This window comes from Mus caroli, unplaced genomic scaffold (genome assembly GCF_978045245.1).
Source record: "Mus caroli unplaced genomic scaffold, Mus_caroli_1 scaffold_20, whole genome shotgun sequence".
Lineage (NCBI taxonomy): Eukaryota > Metazoa > Chordata > Mammalia > Rodentia > Muridae > Mus > Mus caroli.
Window position 1 is genome coordinate 14805492 of NW_028227275.1, and position 21689 is coordinate 14827180.

Genomic DNA, 21689 nt, shown 5'->3' on the forward strand with positions numbered 1-21689 from the left:
CTGGTCCCAGCAGGAGTTTAGACATTTCTGAGGTTCCTGACAGGGTGGAAGCAGGAAAGACATCTGGGCCTGTGAACATCTAGAGCTTACCTGCCATTCCCTGCTCCCCAAGAATGGAGCCACCCAAGCAGGTGGTGGTAACCACCAGTCTTGCAAAGACCTTGTAGATGGAGGGCGGCAGGTTGACCAGGAGTCTCCCGCACTAACATACCAACACTAACTCTGTGATGTGGTGCTCAGAGCATGCATTCCTGCCCCCAGGCCAGACAAATGGAGATAGGGGAGAATGCAGAGGGGCCCTGAGCCCGGAGAGAATTAGGGAGGGGGAGCTGTTACAACACCGGTGATGGCAAGGAACAGAGGCAAGGCTGATAGCATCTCGGTGGCCCATAACTTTCAGAAGACAAGAGCTTTAAAGGTATGGCTGGAGATGTCCTTGTGGAAAGGTCCCAGGGCAGTGTGGTGTTGGCTCCAGACAGGTTTTCTATCTGGCTGGTTGGGGTCTGCAGCCAGCCTCTTGGATGCTCCTGAAGGGTCTGCTTCTAAGTGCTAGGTGAGCTTAGATCTAGGATGAGGCCAGATCGAGCCATTCCTTCAAAGGCCAATTTCTGCTTCTTTGCGACCCCAGCCAGAGTTCTCAAGGCCCCTGGAGGCACCCGTTGTAGGCGGTGGAGGCAGACAGAGCAGAGCTCTTTTAAGGTTCCTGCCAGACAACAGATCTTTCCTTTGGAGACATTTGAATCTAAAGAATGAACAAAGACCATCGATCTAGAGGCAGGCAAGAATGCAGGAAAGGCACTTGCCAGTTCCAGGTCAGAAGTGGGAGATCTCTCCTCTGCAGCTCACAGAGGTGCCTTCCCTGGAAGACAGGAAGCTCTGCAGTCCTGGAGGTGACAGCATGGCACCCACAAGAGGGCCAGGCTACAGGAAGAGACAGCGACGGGAGACGGGGACAGAATGGATGTGAGAAAGAGGAAGGGCCACAGGGAGCAGTGCCAGCAAAACCAAAGGAAGAGCTGTGGAGAGAGGTTGGTTTGCAGTTTTTCATAAGCTAGACAGCCCAGGGGCTGGGACTCCAAGGGAGGGGGACCAAAGAGCTGGGGGCCCTGAGCAGGAGGATGGGGAGGCAGTGGGCTTTACCCTCTTCTTGCTCTTGGGAGACCTGGTTGGGAAGACATAGCTAGGGCCACGTGTCCTTGAGTCCCTGAAGTCCCCAGAGCTTGCAGAGGCTTACTTTGCTTGGAAGGCAATAGCACACCTTCCAGGCCACAGCCAATCTCCACCCAGGGCTGCATGGAGTATGTCAGCTGTCCCCAGCCTCCTCCAGGGTCCAGAGCTGACAGGCAGCACCAAGCATCTTTTCAGGAAGAGGGTATGTGGGATCTGGGGGGGGGGGAAGCCCCCAGACCCTTGTCTAAAGGGACAATAAAGTTCATCTTAGGAATGAGTCCTATTTAAAAATCACTATGTACATGGCTTCTGCACCATCTTTGCTGAGCAATAAAAAATACCATCCGGTTTCCACAAGAAAAAGAACAATCGTTCCGCAGGGTGGAGCAGCCTGACTGAGGAAAAGCTGGCTGGGGTTGACCAGGCAGTGCGTCCTCATGCATGTTCTACCCACCAGGCTGTCTGGCAAGGCTGTCTCATTCCAGGAGCACAACAGTGAGACCGGTGGCAGCAGCGGGTGGGTGTGGAGGGTGTGCAGGTGCATCCTCACCCCTCACTGGCGTGTAGTACAGGGGCCTGGTCACACAGGCTGGGCTGCTAGGAGTGAGGCCCCTGGGCCTGAGGTGGGTGGGGCCTGGGATGGGTGTGGCACTCTGCAGTCATCCCCACACTTGCCCTTTTATTCATGGGTGTCTCCTTTACAAGCTGTCACACTGGAAGTCACCAGGAGCAGTTGGGCTCCTCTTGGCCCCTGCAGGGCCCAGCCCAGGCTAGTGCAGCGGACTGTCGAACACCACGTCGGGGAGAATGGACACTTTGAGTTTCTTCTCAGGCCAGCTGTACTCTTTGGGAAGTTTAAACTGTGAAGAGAACAAGAACACACAGAGTGGTCAGCTGCCTTCTAAGAGAGTGTCCTGAGAGAGGTAGCATGCTGGACACCCTGTCCCTAGGCTGCTGGGGACAAGACAGGTGACTGGAGACCTCTCAAAGGCTAGCCTCAGAGGTTGTGTGTGTGCGTGCGTGTGCATGTGTGTGTGTGCACACGCGCGCGCGCGTGTGTGTGTGTGTGTGTGTGTGTGTGTGTGTGCGTGCGTGCGTCTGGGCTAAGCACTCCTTTCCTCTTGCACGGCCAGTAACTCAGCAGGCTGCAGGAGGCATGCTTAGGCTCTTTGCAGAGACTCTCTCCTGCTCTTTTCCTTGGTTCTGCCTTGAGCCCAAAACATGTAAGAAATCTCTTCCCTGGGGCCCTGGGGCTGGAGGACAGGGGACCAGCAGGGTGTAGATATTACAGGAAATGTCTGTCATCGCCATGGACTAGTCCGCAAGAAAGGAGCTGTTCAGCCCCCAAATCAGACTCAGAGTATGACCCCACTGGGAGAAGTTCAGGGTGAAGGTGGTCTGCGTGTCACCACCCGCTGCTCCCTGTCACCCTGCTTCCCAGGGCTCTTTGTTCAGAGTGACCCCAGATGAGAGGCAGGGCCTTCCACACTAGGATCAATGACTGCTTGTAATTTTGCTTCTTTCCCACACCTGGGGTCTTTGGCGAGGAGGAGAAGCTGACTTCTGGTTCCTTCTGGGTTCTAGAACCTTGTATGGAGCCCAGCACACAGTGGGTGCTCAATAGACCTTCCCTGACTTGGGTTCCTGCAGAGCTCTAAGCCCCATTGTCTCTGGGCTAGGCTGGAAGTCAGAGCCAGGCACAGGAGGAGAGAATCATGTTCCAGCCTGCCTGAAGCTGGGCTGGAGGTGGACAAACGGACACTTCCTGGCTGCCTTTTCTCTCTTGGGGGACTGTAGACCCAGGACAAAGTGGAGACTGGGGCAGGGTGTGGGGATGGCCTCTGGACAGGAAAGAGGCAGAAGAAGTCATTTTTTGTGACCTACTTTCCTAAGCTCCCCTTGGCTCCTGTCTCTCCTGCCTGGACTGTCCTCTTCCCGCCCACTCAACACCCAAGCTCAAAGCAGCAGCCTGGCAGAATGCCGCCGCTGCAGTGTGACAAGACCTCTCCGGAAGCACTTCTGGGCAGCTGGCTTTGGCCTGACTGAATCCGGGAGCTAGGCCTCTGAGGCAGTGACTTGTAGGGGTGACTGGCTGGCACAGAGTGGGTATTTGATAACCTTGGACTATGCAAATGAATGAATGAATCAAGCTGGATCCCTGGGGCAGGGGGAGGGAAGGCTTGGCTCTATTGGGGTGACCGGCTCTGAGAGGTTTCTAACAACTGGGAGGTGAGGTACTTTGCCTCGAGTACATTAGGGCAATGGAAGGGAAGGGGGCCATCTCTGCCACAGGCAGGGGAGGGCGGGCCAGAAGGTCCCTCAGGCCTCTGAGGCTTGCTATTTACCCCACTACCCCATAGATCCCGGGGGGCCAGGAAGATCCGCCTGCCTGCTGCCTGGGCGCTGATGGTTATAGGAGGAGAAGGGACTTTCCAAGATGAGGTAAGTCCCTGCAAACAAGGAGGCCAGGAACAAGGAAGAAAAACAAAAGGGATTATTATAGACTCCATTCCTGCACTCCAGAGAAGGAGCCAAGGAGAGAAATCACCCCACCTGGCCTGCCAGCTCCCCAGGCTCTCAGCTAGCCAGGAAGAGGCTGAGGGAGGCAAGCTAGAGCTGGCGAGGGAAGGGAGCGTGGCACTTGGGTGGCCCAAGGCAAGAGCAGGAGTCCCCTCCTGCCCACGAGAGCTCCCAGTGGAATGTTCTCTGGCAGCAGGCATGGGCTTTCTGTTCAGAATCTGCCAGGGAACAGCAGGGGCTGGGGAGAACTCTAGCCCACAGGCCCTGGCTACTTCTTCAATGAGGTTCCCAAGAGCTGGCAATTCAGGGTGCTGGGTGTCCTCACAAGGGTGGAGGCTGGGCAGGGCTGGCCCATGAAGCCCAAGAAAAATAAAGTCATTGAACCTTCTCAGGGTTCCTGTCCAGATTTATGCCTGTGCTTCTGAAAACAGTCCACAGATGGGTGAGCGCTTGCGCGCGCACTCACACACAAACATACACACACACCCCCCCAGGAGACCTCGATCAGTGAGGAATGAAATAGGCTCACTTCCTCTGGAGACGTTAGACCTTCTAAGTCCTCCAACATCTTCTCCACAAACTCTTCTGTCAACAGAATCTGGTAAAGAAAGCAAAAGACAGGATTTTATTTTATTTTTTTTAATATACAGTCTTTTTTGCCAACTGCAAAGCAAGGGGTGTTTCTTTTAGCTGTGGAGGAGGTATGGCCCACGGATTAGTTCTAGGGACAGAGGGACGTACTTGAGGCTTCCAGAAAAGACTGCACTCTCGGGGCCCCCCCTGACTGCCAACACTGGCTAGGGAAGGGCAGAGAGGTGGGGTAGAGGCAGTGAAGGGAGGGAGGGCATCTGGAAGGTGGGCAGCGCTGGCCTCAGAAGGGAGCCGGAAGGTGGGCGGAAACCCACCACTTTGGGCTGTTTGGCCTCTGTGTGTTTCGGGGCAACAGAGAAGAACAGGGAAGCCGAAGGCCGTGGGAGAGCTCCTGCCACGGTCTTCCTTTGCCTCATCAAGCTCACGTGTTCCCCTTCTCCCAACCATGTAGGGCCAAAGCAATCCGTCTGACTTTGGAGTACAAGCCCTGTCTGAAATCTAGACGAACCCCAATGGTGGATGACAAACCCTGGATCCTATCTTTACCACTAGGGGCAGGGAAGCAGGTCACAGCCAGACAAGAAAGACCAAAAATCCTGAGCCTTGGAGTATGAGAGCCTGCCTGGCTGCTCACAGAGGCAGTCTCTCAGGTTCCCACTGCAGCCATAGAATTATCTGTCAGGGCTGTCCCAGCAGGCCCCAGTCAGCAGCTATGTACGTCTAGACTTCTGGGATACCTCTTCTCTGGGTGTCTCCTACCTTCCCACCTCACTGCTTTATTCTGGAGCCTGTTACCCACAAGCTTTGGTGTTCAAGCCCACTAGCCCCACCACTTGGCTGGAGTAACGTCATCCTTATGCCCTAAGCAAGCTTTCTCATGCTTCTCGGTCCTCGCTGCCCTCGTCCACCTGAGCCGTATGTAGAGGGTGCAAACGAAAGTGAAGGGTTCCTTTCAGAGAAACCTTCCCTTTCAGAAGCTGGCGAAATCAAAAACTTGAGAAAATACCCATTAAATTTCACTTGGGAGTTGTTTCTACTGGGAGGGCAGAAGTTTCCATGAGGTAAAGTGAGGCAGCAAAGGAAAAAGGAAGGAAACAGAGCAAAGAGGGGCAAAGCAAGATGGGCAAGATGGAGGGATGCAAGGAAGCCAAGAGCAGACACCACGCTGACTGCTTGCACTTTATCCCTTTCAGTCTCTTTCTGGATGGGGAAACTGAGGCACAGAGAGGTTATGGCACCTGCCCAGTGGGGCCAAAGACAGACCATATCCCAGTCCTGAAACTTGATGCCTCAGACACCTAGGGGGAGGGCACTGACTCAGTGTCTCCTCCTGGGACACACAAGCCTGGTTCCTACCTGACTAGCAGCTCCCCAGAGGACCAGGACCAAATAGCACTGACCAGGAATAAAGGAGAGGGAGGGAGGAGGGAAGAGGGAGAGTAGAGTGTCCAGGAAAGTGTCCACCCAAGGTACTCATTTCTTTTCTTCCTTCAAGATCCCCAGAGGGAGTTGGCTGGCTCTTGCCAGCCTATCTGGCACTTTCTGGTCCTTGGCCACATCCAGTTACACCTGGCCTTCCTTCCTGGAGCCTGAGCCCTCCTTCCCATGGATCCCCTCCCCCAAGCCAAGTTTCTTCACTGGTTATCACCAGTCCGCTTGAGGAATAAAAAGTCACATTCATATTTTTGGCATTTCCGGGACTTGTTGCCATCTCTGAAAATGTTAGCACAAACACAAGCATACCTCAAACCCAGTTATGTTAGTGACTCTGGTCTGGGTGCACTTCTAACCCTCAGATATTCTGGGGGAGGGGCTCTCTGCTGGAATAGTAAATAGGGCTGGAACTGTCTGTCACTGGGGTAGGGGAGAACAGGGGCCACCCAAGAAGACTCCCAAGGGTGTTTTTCAACAAGAAAGGTAAGGCCACCAACAATCCAGTCCTAAGCCAGTTCCTCTGTCTGGAGCTGCTGAGTTATGGAGGCTTTCAGCAGACCTGCCGCCAAGGGTGGTTCCATCTGTGTGTGGACTTCATTTTCTACTCTGCTGGGGGAGGGGTGACAAGCCCCCGAGACGGGGACAAATCCTAGCTGTGCCTTCATTTTCACTTTTCAAGATTTGCTGGTTTCTGCTGGAAACCACATTGTTTTAAAAGAATTAAAGGGAAAAATTATACATGAGATCCACATAATATTAAGGGTGACATTCTCTGCACAGAAACACGACAGACTGTCGTAGCTCCGGGCACCTGATTTAATTTCCTTTGGGAGTTAAACCTTAGAAACTTGGACTGAACAAACAGACCCTGTTCTTTGTATATTTCAGAGCTGGAGCTGAGAATGTTAACAGATCTTATCAACAGGATCCTGGAGATAGACAGCTATGATGGAGCAGCTCCTGGGAGCCCTCACTGGGAACAGACTCGCCGTTGTGAGGTCACTGTGGGAAAAGCCTGTGCAGGTCTAGGCCTTGCAGCTCCTGAAGCACACTGTTCACTTAGAGCAGCCGGCCTCTGCCACAAGAATAGGAACCTCGAGGATCATTCCAGTAGTTTCTGCCTCATAGGCAGGAACCTGCACTAAGTGTTAACCTGTATCTCTTCCTTGGGTCCTGTTATGGGCTTGCAAGGGAGGCAAGCCTAGTTCTCAATGTGCTGATAGATGACTGGGTGCGGAGAAGGAAGGCAGTCTTCCTGACTTCAGAACAGTGCCTACCTGGTGGTGACAGAGCATGCTCTTTTCCTGTTTGCGGAAGGTGTGCCCACTCTAGAGGTGTGTATACTCGGGGCTCTCCTCTTTCTAATGGGGGAGGTGATGGTGGCTTTTACCAATGACCTGGAAGAACAGTGCCCTCAACCCAGTCAGGAGTGTATCATCTCATTCCAACAGGGCTGGAAGCAGAGTATCACACACACACACACACACACACACACACACACACACACACACACACACACACACACGCTGCTGCTGAGAGCAAACACACAGAGAAGCACGCTGGCTAACTGGAAGTGGAAGGGAAGGCAGGCTTGCTGTGTGCCTCAAGGCATCTTGCTGACCAGAGCCCATACTTTGTTTTGAGAAAAAGTCTCTCTCTTTAGTCCTGGCTGTCCTGGAACTTCTTTTGTAAGCCAGGCTGGTCTCAAACTCACAGAGATCCTCCTGCCTCTGCCTCCGAAGCACTGGGATTAAAGAGACCTATGGGACCACAATTCATTCTGAGTCCACACATTTTAACAGTTCCCCTCGTCTAGAAACATCGGCAGCAATGACAAACCATCCCAACACTCGCTGCACTCTATTATGCTTGTCTGAAAAGTGGGGACAAAGCACCGAGGCTTACGCCCAAAGAGCCCTTGGAGGAAGGAGACCCTCTAAGGAGAGAGGAAGGGCCCCTGGACCATTCTGAGTAACATGTTCCCTTGGAGGGCTCTGGAGAACACAGCTGCTGGGCTACACTCTCACTGTAGACAACAGTGGACAACAACCCAAGGCAATGCAAAAACACCTGCATTTTCACAGGGCACCCTGAGAGCGCATATGGGGAGGAAGTGCTAGCTAGAGCCCAGAGGAGGAGGGCTGAGAAGAGTGTGAACCAGCAGCTGCCCACTGCAGCTCTACCTCTGGGTGACTGATTGTGAGGGCCTGGTCAGCTGGAGAGAGGGTCTGGAGCCAAGGCTCAGAACTAACTCTAGTGGGTTCCCATCACAGGACCTGTGCGGTACAGTCAGACAGCCTGGCTCATTGGCGGTGAGAAAGGATTGTCAACAACCTCTCAATTCTCCAGGTTCCAGCAAGTTCCAGAAAGGAACCTGAAAAGTGATCTTTTGTTGGTGCCTGCCCCGGGCAGGCCCGGCTGTGCTGCAGGCGGAGACTGAACTGCGGCAAATCTGACACTCATTCCAAGGTCTGCGGTCAACGGATTTCTAAATGGCTGACAGTGCCCATGCCTTCCGTCGGTGTGATGACAATCCACACTTTGTCTTGGGGCCCTGTTTGCTCCTTGTGTTGACATGCTATTCTGCTTCCCAGCAAGCCTGGCTTTCTTTCCCTCCCTTTCCTCTTCTCCAGGAGGGAAGTGTGCTCTTTACAGAGGCATGGCCTGCCAAGGAGCAGCCCTGGCACCCATGAGTGCAGCGAGGTGGAGCCCAGCAAGGGCTCCTGTGGGCTGCTCCCCTTCCCCACACTCAGGCAGACACTCCCATCCTGGGAGGGGCAGAGGCATGTGCTTGTGAGTGGTGGGGGCGCTCGCTCATTTCCTGCTCTGGGTGGGTGGTGAGAAGTTGGCTTTGGTGGCCAGGAGCAGGCTTAGACTCCTGCTCTGTCGACACAGTGGGGAATTACAGTTTGCTCTACAATGTAATAGGCACTGGACTGAACAATGAGGTCTTGAGACGGCCCAAGGCCAGATCTCCAAAGGAGATCAGGTATAGGCAGGCCCACCGGAAGGAGAAACGGTAGGCACCAGAAAGGGAGGGCCAGGGGCCGGGCAGGGGACTCCCAGGTTGGCTTCTACACCGCATCCAAAGGTGTACATGGGGACAGAAGAAAACAGGCTGGAGGGATCTGGGAAGCCTGTTCCTGGACTGGGATAGAGTTCAGCAGAGGTTTCCCACAGGGAACAGCTGTGAGGTGTCTTCTCCCAAGCCAGGACCTCCCATTGGGCTGCTAGGGAGTGGCTGGGACTAAGGGCGCCACCTGGGTGAGCTATCAGACACCACACAGCTGAGAAAGCATTGCAAGGCCTAAAAAAAAAATAATCTCATGTTTGGTCATATGACCTTTCAGCGACCTCCGGGACTGAAGTGTCTCTCCTGCAGATTGCTCTGGCTAAGAACTGATGTCGGAAACTGACTCAGCTTTGGGCGGGGCTCTGCTCAGAAGACTGGCAACTCAGAGTCAACAGGCCAAGGGGGAAGCCCACCACAGCCCCCAGTGAAGAATGCCAGGGCTAAGAAGGGACACTGCCTGTTCCGGGGTCTGGAGACCTTCTCACAAAGCTCTGGACTTGGCTGGCTTACACGAGGCAGGATGAATGAGGCCATGCTTCTACTCTGGAAAGAGTATGGGCCCGCGGTGCTTCTTGCCTTCGCAGCATCCCTGTGTGTGAGTTTACATCTGCCCTCAGGAGTACCTTGGGTCCCCCTGAGCTAGTGGGAATCGGGGGACCATGTGGCAGTCCGGGATGAGATGTCTATGGAAGCCCATCCGAGGCCATCCCACCAGCTCTGCAAAGGGCTCTGGCTCCTTTAGCCTCCCCTTCCCTGGCACTGGGAGGACAGATGCCTTGGCCTTGCCTTTCCCTGGGCTGGCGGCCAGGACAAGGGGCCAAGCAGGGAGTGAGCTCTCGGAAGACCGCTGAAGGCTGATGCAAGACAGTCTCCTTGGCCCTCCCACTCCAGCTGTGACTTATAGGGATGGTTCAAGCAGCCAAGGGACAGAGGGCTGGCTCTCTCTGTACCCTATGCCTGCAGTCCTCAGTCCTATGCCTCCTGCTCGTCCACCTGCACTCAGGTCTGAGCAGAGGCTCAGGAGGCACTGCAGACCCTGGGAGTGGCAGAAAGTAGCCTATGACAGCAGGCTCGGCGCTCTGGGTGCCGGCGTTTCCCTCCAAACAGACCCGGGCCCTTTCTTGGCAGAGTGGGGTTTGATCTGTGTCTTTGAGTGAAACCCCAGGTTTCCAGAAGTTTGATAGATTCCTGGGGAGACAGTTGTCCCTTCAGAAGCAATCGAGAGGCCCATAAGTCATTGCAAGCCTGGTTCCCACAAGCCCGGGAGCTGCCTGTGACCACAGAGGCAAGACCCTGAAGGAAAAGTCAGGCTAGCGGTCAGAAGCAGAAAACGCTGATCAGGAGAGGAGGAAGGCTGGTGTGGGTGTTGGCTTCACTGCTGAGAACCGGGCTGACTAGGGCAGGTCAGATGGAGAGTTTCCCAGGGCTCCTTGCAAAGAGCCTGAGAAACCCCTTGGTGATCAAGGGTGCGTGCCTGAAGGGCGGGACCTAAGCCAGCCTTCCCAGGACTCTCCTGAGGGGTGGCCCGTGGTGGACCACACTAATGAGCCCATAACAGGCCTTTGATTAAGCAGCTCCTAGCACAGCAACTTGATTGAAACATGCCGAGGCCAGCAACTCGTTCCCACCGCTCCCTGGTTCCCCAGGCAACAGCCCACGGGAGGGGACCCAAGTACTGGGAGTGTGGAAGGGCCCAATTCATCGAGAGGCTGTCTGTGGCCCGGTGGGGAGGGGGAGGGGCGGTGAGTCGGTAGAGCCAAGAGTGGAAACAGCAGCAGCCAGGGGATTAGAAACTTGAGAAATGGGTGGGGTGCAGGCAGCTTCCTTCCAGAACACTGAGGGGCTGCCAGACATCTGCTGAGTTTTCTGGGGGCCCAGATTCCTGAGCAGCTGAAAACCAGAAATGCAGACCATCTCAGCCCTCAGGCCGGAAGATGTTCTTAGAAGGATGAAAGAAAAAAGGGCAGAGACTCTTCTTTAATCTAGGAAGACCCCAGTCCCTAATTCCCCCTCAAAATGTGCTTGCACTGCCAATGTACCACAAACAAACCATGACGGCACTTTGCTAAGACCTGCTGGCATGGCATCTCGTACTGGAATAATGATCTGTGGACTCTCTGTGGCTGGGGTCTCTGTGGGGTCCCCATCTCCCACCTCCATACTCGTTCTGACAATGGGAAGAGTCCTGCTCCTCCAGTTGTCAGCAGAGCAGGATGGCAACCTAGGACAGGGCTGGGGTGGCAGTTGGATGTGGGAGGTCTTTCCCATTCTTGCTGGGCTCATTTCAAATGTTACACTTCAGAGCTTTTGCTACAGTAACTACCAACACCACCACACAGACGAAATCTAACGTTACCAAGTGGGACTTTTAAAATGTATTTATAACTTTATGGTTCAAAGTAATTTTGTTATGAAACAATGTAATAACAACAGTGGAAAAAGGCAAGATAATTTATGGAACACAATATCCCTACAGCACTAGCTTCCACTTCTACCTCTGGGCTTAGTCTGAGAAGAGTGGCTGTACCCTTTGTTTGTTGTTTGTTTTAATTAAGGGTTAGGATGTGGGGTGGGGTGGGGTGGGGAGGAGGTTGCTCTGAGGAAGGAAGGCTCAGCTGCAAGCAGACATATACAGACAAAATCATACCCATGTTAAGAACAGCGCAGACCCCAGACTGGGCTATCCACAAAGCCAAGTGTAATTCTTTGCCTTTTTACTGTAATTCCTGCTTGCTTTCTCTTACACACCACAGACAGAGCTTGGTTCCCTTTTGGATGAAGGTCAAATTCTCTTTCCCCAGCCCCCTGATTTCCTTTCCTTTCCTTTCCTTTCCTTTCCTTTCCTTTCCTTTCCTTTCCTTTCCTTTCCTTTCCTTTCCTTTCCTTTCCTTTCCCCTTCTCTCTTTCTCTTTCTTTCTAAGACAGGATCTCACTTTGTAGCCTTAGCTGGCCTGTAACTCTTTAAGTAGAGCAGGCTGGCCTCAAATTCATAGATCTCCCTGTCTCTGCCTCCCAAGTGCTGGGATTAAAGTTGTGTATTAACATATCTAGCCCTGATTCCCTTTCCTGATATTTTTGTGAAAGGTAGGCAAATTACTTTTCTCCTACTCTAAAACATAGCCAAAAGCCAAAAACCAAAAGCCAAAAGCCAAAAAAAAAAAAAAGAGTATGAAAGAGGCTAAGCGCCCTTAGCCAAGTACTGTGCTCGCCATCAGCCGTGATCCATGCTCGGAGCAGGAGAACGGGAGAACTGAGTGCTGGACAAGCCATCAGGTTCTGCTCAATGGTTTCCATCAGGAGCAAAGGGGGCACCTGATAGCTCAGGGGGGCTCTGCTGCCCACTCTAGTCCCAGAGCTCACCTCCTATGTGGGGGGCTTTGCTGCCCACTCTAGTCCCAGAGCTCACCTCCTATATGGGGGGCTTTGCTGCCCACTCTAGTCCCAGAGCTCACCTCCTATACATTCTGGTGAGGTTTCCATACTGTCTCTGGAGAGGGGCACCCACGTCCCACCCTCCACTCTTGGATCTTGATTTCCCAAAGTATGGGGACTTCTCACCTGGGTTCCCACTGTCACTGGCCGGCCATTCCACCTATGGCCAGAAGTGCTGTGCAGCTGTGAGGACAGCAGCACCCATACTCACAACCTCTATATCCAAGAGGCAGCTCCCAGCTCAGCATGGGAGCCACAGGGACCTGTCCTTGGGGCGGTGGGGGAGGGGAGGGCAGGCAGCAAGGGAGGAACAGGAGGAGGAGGAGAAGGAAGAGAGGCTGTGTCTCACTTGTAACCAGGGTCCATGAGCTGCATATGGGTGTTCCTCAGTGGCAAAGGCACCTTCCACTCCTGTGGACACAAACGTGATGGCCATGTCGCCTGTGATACTCTTGTAGGTGAAGTGCCGGCCATGCAGGAGTCTGCCCCTGGGGATGGGAATATGGAGACAGTGGGGATCTGGGCCTAGAACACAGTCCCTATCCAAGGAGCTGGGGCTACAGAGCAACATTCCCTGAGGCGGTGTGCCTGGCCAGCGCCCTCCTGATGGCCCACCTGCTCACTAACCGGGACTTGAACCAAACCTGTTCACTGTAGAACAGTAGTTGGAAGGTCGCCACTACCACTTCACTAAAGGCATCCTTCCTTTAGCTCCTACCCAGTGGCCATGCTAGATGAGAGCTCAAAGAAGCTCGAGAAGGTGAGAACAATGAGGCCAGAGAGGGAAGTTAACCGTGTGCTCTGCGTCATGGCCAAGTGGAGGACTCATGTCTCCCAGAGGGATACTTCGGTGCCCTGAACAGTCTTCCTTTGTCTGGGTTCTCCTGTAACATTTAAGCAGTTATTCTAGAGGCAATAAGCAAATCTTTAAAAACACAAAACAAAACCAAAAAAATCTGAAGCCAAGCAGGGTCACTGCAAGAAGTCACCACTAGTCCCCATCCTGGACACTGGAGGAAGGTAGTCAGTGGTGACTGACAGGCAGGGATGCCAAACATCGACGAGAAAAAAATTGGCTCTGTATTCTCAGCCTGCTTCGGATAAACCCTTCCCCAGGCTCCAAGCCCAAGCCTGGGCCCGAGAAGCTGCAGGAGGAGCCGGTTGGAGTCTGGTGCTGGGCCTGGGAGCCCTGCTCATCCGGACCACCTGCTGCTACCTTTGCCCTGCTGTTCAGAGCAGTTGTCTAAGGCTGGCTAAACTCCTTCCCCACTTCTCCTGGCTCTTGGGTCCATGAGCAGGGTTCAAACCATGCAATTATTTCTTCCTAGCCACTGTCCTCTCACACTTAGAAGGATTCTTGTTGCTTCCTCAGCTTGCAAAGTGAGGCTGGAACTCAAAAGTGTTTGGAAGAGGGCAGCTGCAAGAGATCCAGCCTCGTGCAGTGCTCTGAATAGAGCGGAGTTCTGTCTACAGCAGCAGAAGAGACACAGCTGGGCTTCGGCCCCTCAAGGAGTCTGTGGGGTTGGCCACTGGCTTTTGTGAGAAACCAAGTGTCTTGCATGGAAAAGCATCAAGCAGGGAAGATGCAGAACCTAGCCTGTCAGACCGCGCTCACTCCTGACCTGGGAGCCAGTTTATGGGATAGCAGGGCTATCCTAGACTCTCTTGGTCACTGAACCTCTCAAAAGGGGCACAGCTGAAGGAAACTTCCTCAACATCTAGTCCCCATGGCGTCTGACTTTGAAACTTCTCAGAGAAGCAGATGATAAGAAAGCCAGGTGTAGGGTGCACACCTTCAATCTAAGCACTCAGAGGCTTTCTGTGAGTTCAAGGCCAGCCTGGGCTACATATTGAGTGAGACCCTGCCTCAATAAACAAACAAAACTCAGATGACAGACCAATGTGTTGGGGAACTGTTATGTGACTGGGGCTGTCACAGCTCTAGGTTAAAAGATTCAAAACAATCTCTCTCTAGGAAGGAACTGCAGGGCCATCTGGCCTTGCTACCCTGCTTGAAGACTTCTCAACTACCTGCACTGCCCAGAGGCTTAGATGGGGAAGACACTGCAGGGCCTGTGACACAGAGTCCCCAGTTTCCCACACAGGCCCAGGACAGAGCTGCCTGAATGGCTGCCTTCCATCCCCAGCCCTGGACACTGCTTAGCCTAAAGCTTTAGCTGAGTTGTGTTGGGGAAGATGGATTGATCGTGAGGGTCCTGCAGGGCTGATGTGCTCTGTGCTGTCCCAGCTCACCTTAGGCAGAGAGGGATGAGGGCTCCAGACTCCTGGTTAAATTTTAGATGCACGCTCTCGAGCTGCCGTGTGCGGATCAGCTCGTGGGGGATGATGGCTGTGGAGCTGTCGCTGCCCAAGCTGTCCTTGCGGCTCCTGTGAAGCAAGCACAAGGGGAAACCATGGGAAGGAATGAGTGGGATGTTCTGGCTGAGCCCCTGGTCAGCAGCTATGATGCCTGTTAACTACAGTAGCTAGCTCACCTTTGCTAGCACCAGCCAAGGACCAGCATGTGCCAAGCACTTCTCAATGGCTGTCTCCTCCCCTGATGCCCTGGGAGGTGGGCTCATGGGGATGGAGGGGCTAGGCTGAGTCCCAGGCTGCACAGCCAATGAGGAGGTGGGGCTGGCATTTGGTCTGAAGTTACTCAGGCTCTGGAGCCCACATCTTTGGCCAACAACACACAAAAGTTCACAGCACAGTTGCTTGTTTTGCCCATGAAATCAACAGCTGCTCTAAGGTGCCTTCCCCCTGCCTCAAAGCCCTAGAGGCTCTTAGCTCTCTAAGGTGCCACGGGGCAGCAGCTTAAGGGCAGGCTGGCTGACCCTGGTTCTGAGTGAGCGCCTACTCCTGCACAGGGCCAGGCAAGGCAGCAACATAAGCAAGAATGGGAGCAGCCCAGACTTTGCTGAGAGGTGAAGGTTAGGCCTCGGAGTCAGTCAGATGCATGTGCCTGGGTGACACTCAGCTGGGCTTCACTGGTATGTGTATATGTGGTGTCGTATGTATGTATGTGGCTTGATATGTGTGTATGTAGTGCACATTGTGTGTGTATATGTGGTGTGGTATGTTTTATAAAAAAGAAGAGGAAGAACTAGGAATATGTTTGGTAAAGGGGAGGTGTGGTGAGGTGGAAGGGGTGCCTCTGCGGGCCCATGCTGAGGGGTCCCTTCCCCCTGAGGTACCAGCCACATGAAGGGTATAGTATAGAATAAAGTTTATTTAGGGCATGGGAGGGCAGTTGAGGGGGTAGTAGAGACAGAGAAAGGGGGGAAGGAGGGGAGAGAGAGAGAGAGGAAGAAGAAGAAGAAGAAGAAGAAGAAGAAGAAGAAGAAGAAGAAGAAGAAGAAGAAGAAGAAGAAGAAGAAGAAGACGACGACGACGACGGAGGAAGAAGGAGGAGGAGGCAGAGGCAGAGGGGGAGGAGAGGCTGGCCATGAGCATGTGGAGAAGGGGTAAGGGAATAGAGGAATAGAGAGAGAAGGGACAGAGAGGAAGACAGCAAGAGAGTGAGTGAGGAAGGGGCAAGCAGCCCCTTTTATAGTGAGTCAGGCACACCTAGCTGTTGTCAGGTATCTGTGGGATGGAACTTAGAGGAAATGCTAACAATGTGTGTATGTGGTGTGGTGTGTACATGTGTGTGTATATGGTGTGGTGCATGTATAAGCCCTGAATTAGGTCCCTTCTGACAGTGGCCTTGGTCACACTAAGCTGTCACTGTCCCTCAGGTCCCCTCCAGCTAAGCCCCCCACCCACAGCTGGGCTCCTGGGGCTCCTGTCATTCTAAGTGTGTGTGCTTCAAATTTAGCTATCCTGACTTCCCCAATCTAGCCCAGCAGGAAAAGACTGTCATCCATGGATTCCATTCAAAAGGTAGGACTCTGGCCTGGGCTGGGAAACCCAGAACAGTTCTTCAAGTATTCAGCAAAATACCAGGCTTGGAGCATTTATTTTGTTTTTAAATCATTCGAGCAGCAGGCCAGAGCTACTCAGGATGTCTGAGTTGGACAGCCACCCAGGAGCAGGCCTCAACTTACAAAGAAGGGTGAGCACAGGGGCTCAGAGCCAATGATACACTTGACAACAGATCCCCTCCCTGGCAAGTCTGAGGTCTGCACTGACAACAAGGCAGTGGCTCAGCCCTCCTGCCCCTCACCCCAGGTGCTGGGCAGCTCAGCTCTGCTGCTCTGCGCCTCCCAGGACCCACCCCCAGATGACTCCCCTGTCACCAAGGCAGCCCTTCCTGTGGTTCCCAAAGCTGCCTTGGGAACTGCTTTTCCCTTGGCAAGCACTTTCTCACAAGCACGGTGAAGGAGACAAACACTGGCCAAGAGGGTCACAGCATTTCAAGATCGGAAAGAAACTCAACCTGTTTAATTTACCTCTTTCCCTTTCAAAAGGAAAACATATCCAAGGCCAAACAACAAGCATGAGCATGGCAGGCCAGCTTGGGAACCGTGGCCTTCTGACCACCTTCTCTGGCTGCCTTCCAAGGAGGGCAACCCCACATTTTCATCCGGGCACTACTGATGGGTTCAGACATGGGGTAGCCTGGGGCTCAAGTAAGAGCAGAACACAGGAAACAGCAACCATGTTAGCTTCCTCTGTGTCAGGCTTTCTGTTAAATGCACAGGTTCGCTCTATGGGTCCTCACAGCAAGCAAGGACACTCATTTAGCCCTTTTATAAATAAAGTGAGCACAGATAGCCCAAATTACAGCCATTGTTTTATTTTGGGGGATAATGGGATCGGAACTCAGAGCTTTGTGTCGGCTAGGCAAATGCTTTACCACTGAGCCCCACCCTGAACCCCACGGGTGCCAGGATGTAACTCTTATCTGATAACTCCTATTCTATGCAGCCAGGCTGCTCACTGGGGCTGAGGCCTGGCCCGCTGCGGGTGGGACCTTCTGGAGAATTCCAGCCTCAGTGGGCCAGGCAGAAATGCTGATGAATAGCCTCTGGAGGTAGGGTGGGGGCTGGCAGAGAAGACTCACATAGCACACAGGGCTCGAGAGTCTCAAGCTGGAGGGAAAAATAAATTGTTGAAAGTCAGCTAAAGTCACCTTGGTAACTGCCACAACACACTCACCCAGAACGGGGACATCAAACCCAACTGCAAACAGCTCTAAAGAAGCGGCAAAGAGCTTAATCATCTGAGGAATTAATGTGACAAGTGCCCACATTTACACCTCCCACCAACCTTCAATCATTTGAGAAAACATACTTTAATCTTTTAAGAAAAAAAAAAATCTCAAAATGCTAGCTCTGCACTCCTGGAGCCTGGGTATTTCCGGCATGCAGCTTCAATGGGAAGGCGGCTGCTTCACACGCGCTGGGGCCCGGCTTTTTGCTGATTTGTTTTTTCTGGACATCGATGCAGAAGCATGAATTATTTGTGTGGGCTGGGCGAGGTATTAAATCTGCAGCCGACACAGGTTTGCATGGTTGTCAGCTTAATCTTAGTCATAAAAAAATAAGTAGTGTGCTAGGCAGCATGGCCTCGTTTTTCAGCTGGGCTTTCTCCATAGTGAAGGAAGGCAGAGCTCCTGGGGCTGGGGGCTGGGGGCTGGGAAGGCCTAGGGGACCTAGGTCCCATGGGATCACGAATGCAGGCTCACATTCTAGGTGACCTTGGCAAATGACCTTTCTCTTTTCTTTTTTGAGACAAAGCTTTGCCATGTAGCCCAGGATGGTCATTTCTTCTTTTTAATTTTATGTTATTTATTTATCTACTGTGTGTATGCACGTGTGCACAGATATGCCAGTGTGCACAGAGGTCAGGGGGCAATGCATAGGGGTTCCTTCTCTCTGTTTGGGTTTCAGACTTCAGACAAGGGACCAAGTTTTACTTACTAAAGCAGACCTGGCCTTCAGGTTCTCCCAGCATCCCTCAGTCCCTACCTGGCAAACCCTGCTCCCAACCCTGAACCTTCCCCCAGAGACTCTTCCCTTTATAATCCAGATATTTTGGGCTCTCTCTTCTTCTCATCTCTCTGTGAATGCACCCTTTCTCTTTTTCTTCCCTCTATCCTCCTCTCTCCCCATGCGACTCCCGTGGCCTCAATCCTTGGGGCCATTGAACTTGCCCAAGAGCAGCTTCCCAATAAACCTGCCTTTAATCTACTCTAATCTGGCTTGAACTGGCTTACTTCACCAGTGGCAGAAACAACCTATCACTCTCCTACCATGTGGAGCCCAGGGGTTAAACTCAGGCATCAGGCTGTGTGGCAAGTGCTATTATCTGTTGCATGCCAGCATCCCACCCCTTGTACTCCCAGGCTGGTCTTGAACACATACAGCTAGCTTTCCTCCTGACTCAGTTTTTGGAGTTCTGGGATTCCAGGTGTGTAGCATCCATCACTTGCTTTATCGGGCTTAACCATTTCCTTGAGCTGCAATACCCCTAGATAGAAATAAGTAATCGTAGGGTTAGCATCATATTTAAAACAAGAAGTGTCTGATGAGGCATCTTACAGTGCATGGGCAGCTACAAGGCTTCTTGGACCCGCCTGAAAGACTGGTGACAGCTCTGAAAGGACCTTGTCTGCTCTTATCCTGGACCCAGGACTCAGCCGCCTCTGGCCAGGTCAATCCCCTGCTGAGTGAAGGCCTTCAAAGGTGGACCAGGATTAAATGCTGGGAAGACCAGATTAAAGGCAAAGAAAACCCCTCAAGGCTTTTGCTTCCCTGAGGGAGAGAGTGGCCAAATCACCCTGTCCTCTGCCTCCCTGTACATCTCCATCCAGTGGCCTTTAAGCAGCTCGGTGGGTGAACCAATCTCTCCCTGGCAGCCTCTGGCATCCCTCAGGCTGCTTTTGCATCTTTTTCTTGGCTATGTGGCCCCAACTTTCAACTACATTCTTGACAAGGTTCTGAAATCCTCCATCCGTTCAAGCCACCCTCCCCTGGATTCATTTGAGCTCGTCAAAGTTAGAGTGTCGTGCCCGGAAGTGAGTGGCATGTGTGGAAATAAACACAGTATGTGCTCTAAGCTGTGTGGATCTCAGAGGCTGTGACCACTCTTGTCTGGGGCAGTTTATTTCTATTAAAATTGTCATCAAATTGTCTTTCTTTGTAACCTCATCTTACTACCAACTCATACAGCACTCTGCCAAGTGAAATCGTACTCAGACTCAGGTTTTCTCCCACAAGCTACCCTCTCCTGTCCTGTCCAGTGTACAGTGTGGATTATGTGACAGTAAGAACAGACTTCTCCGTTATCTGGCTAGAGCTGTAGGTAGTGTGGACGATTCTGAACCTCACTGGTATCCATCATCTCCGAATTCCTTCTAGACTTCACATCATCGACATAAACCATCAACTTCCTATCATATTTTCAGTCCAGTCATTGATTAAACTGAGAACAGATCTGGGCTGGGCAGACAGACTCACAACACTGCTTTTTGGGTATGCTCATCCAACCAATTATAAATGAATCCACCTTTCCCATCACCCCCCTGTACACTCTCTGGACAGCTCCATCTTCTTGTAACAACGTCCAGAGCATACCCACAAAGTCTGCTGGATGCTACCTAGGCAAGGCCACAGCAGGCCTCTCATCTCACCAGACAGGTAAGCCTAGAAGCCTGACTCCGTCTCCTGGGGTTGTTTTTCCAATAGCATTCAAAGTTCCTTGCTGAATAATCCAGTCCAGAGTTTTCCTGAGAGGACAACAAGGTTACTGGTCCAGAAAATGCAAGCTGCTCTTACCAGCCTAGACTTCTGTATGCCTCCAGTCTGCTGGCACTCACCTCCTCCACCCCGAGACCATCATGACTTTTATCTGCTAATTCTTCCGGTGTTCTGGGGCCACAGTGATGTGAAGCAGGGCTTCTGCCCCGTGTGGTGTGGGTCTTCCTAGGTTGACAGCGTTTGGTTTTCGATGGATACAGAATACAGTTACAGTACATGGTGCTTCCTGTCACTGCTCAGCCAACTCTGTCCAAACAGTAAGCCCTAGGTCTTCCCACTCCAAACCAAGTCCTTTATGCCAGCCACGCCTGCTTTCAAGATCCAGTCCTTGAATTTCAGCTGTATTTATTATTGCACCCCCCACCCCCACTTGATCTTTCAGGACAGAGTTTCTCTCTGTAGCTCTGGCTATCCTAGGATTCACTCTTCAAACTCAGAGAGCCGTCTGTGTCTGCCCCCACAGTGGCCATTATGCCCAGCAAAATCTAGCTCTTCTTGACCCTGCTACTTATATCTGCAGTGGTATAATACACCTTTAGATATTATTCATATTCCGAGACAGGGTTTCTCTGTGTAGCCCTGGCTGTCCTGGCACTCACTTTGTAGACCAGACTGGCCTCAAACTCAGAAATCCGCCTGCCTCTGCCTCCCGAGTGCTGGGATTAAAGGGGTGCGCCACCAATCCCGGCCCATATTCTTTTTAAAAACCTGAAGTGTGTGTTTCATTCTCTTCATACCTACACTGGTATCTAGAGCTACCATGCTTCCTTTGGGGTTTCCGGGAACTGTTCACGATAATACTGAGATACCACTTGTTTTGGAAAACTACTATTGTGTGGAGTGTGGATGTCCTGGTGCACATGTGGAGGTCAGAAGGCCTCTGTGGAGTCAGTTCTCTCCTTCCACTTGGACCTGGGCTTGTTGCACAGCCCAGAGCCACCTCGCTGAGGCAGAGACACCTTATACTGAGTGCGGGCTATGGTGCTTCCTCCTATGCTAAGCTCTTCATATACACCACTTCCTTTCATTTTCATAACAACCCTATAAATAGGAGTTATTTCCCTCACCTTAAAGATGAGGAAACGGAAAGCCAGAGACCTTAAGTAACAAGCCCCAAGTGCACACACAATGTGCACATAAAAGCTGGTGTAACACTTCAGCTCTTTCTGATGCTGAAACATTTTAAACACCTCCCACCACAGGGATGGGGAAATGGCTTAGCTGGTCATGTGCTGTGTTGGCCTTAGTTCAGGTCCCCAGGCACCCTTCTAAGGGGTAGGCCCCATATGGGGCTGGAGAGATGGCTCGGTGGTTAAAAGCACTTATTGTTCCCACAGAAGGTTTGGGTTCTCAGCCTCTAACTCCAGTTCCAGGGGACTGGATGCTCTCCTGCTCTCATGTGGGTACCTGTACTCATGCAGAGTTATACATACACTTTTAAAAGCATCTTTAAAGCTGGCATGAGCAGCATGTGACTATAACTCTAGCGCTGGGCAGGACGGCAGAGACAGGAGGATTCCTGGAGCTTACTGGCCAGTCTAAGCATGGGGTTCAGTGAGGGAAACAGGAAAGATTCCCAATGTCTACTTCTAGCGCGCGCACACACACATACTTTCTCACACATACACATACACTCTACATACATACACAATCTCCCATACCTTCTCCAACTTTAGAACTGTGTGGGCAAGCTTGGCCTGGAACTCCCTATGCAGCCTAGGCTAGCTCCAGGCTTCCCTGAGCTCTTACAAGAACTGCTTTCC

General features: G+C 52.4%; 1 protein-coding gene across 2 annotated transcripts in view; it reads right to left on the reverse strand.

The window, feature by feature from the left end:
* Positions 1 to 1836: 1836 nt before the first annotated feature.
* Positions 1837 to 21689, reverse strand: part of Sufu (SUFU negative regulator of hedgehog signaling) — an 88644-nt gene continuing 68791 nt past the window's right edge. For both annotated transcript variants that reach the window (XM_021151827.3, XM_021151826.2), the window contains exons 9-12: positions 14474 to 14608; positions 12570 to 12708; positions 4220 to 4288; positions 1837 to 2030 (exon numbers count right to left, since the gene is read on the reverse strand). In XM_021151827.3, the coding sequence (XP_021007486.1) occupies positions 1941 to 2030; positions 4220 to 4288; positions 12570 to 12708; positions 14474 to 14608 (433 nt within the window). In that variant the 3' untranslated portion in view covers positions 1837 to 1940. The remainder of the gene's footprint in view (positions 2031 to 4219; positions 4289 to 12569; positions 12709 to 14473; positions 14609 to 21689) is intronic.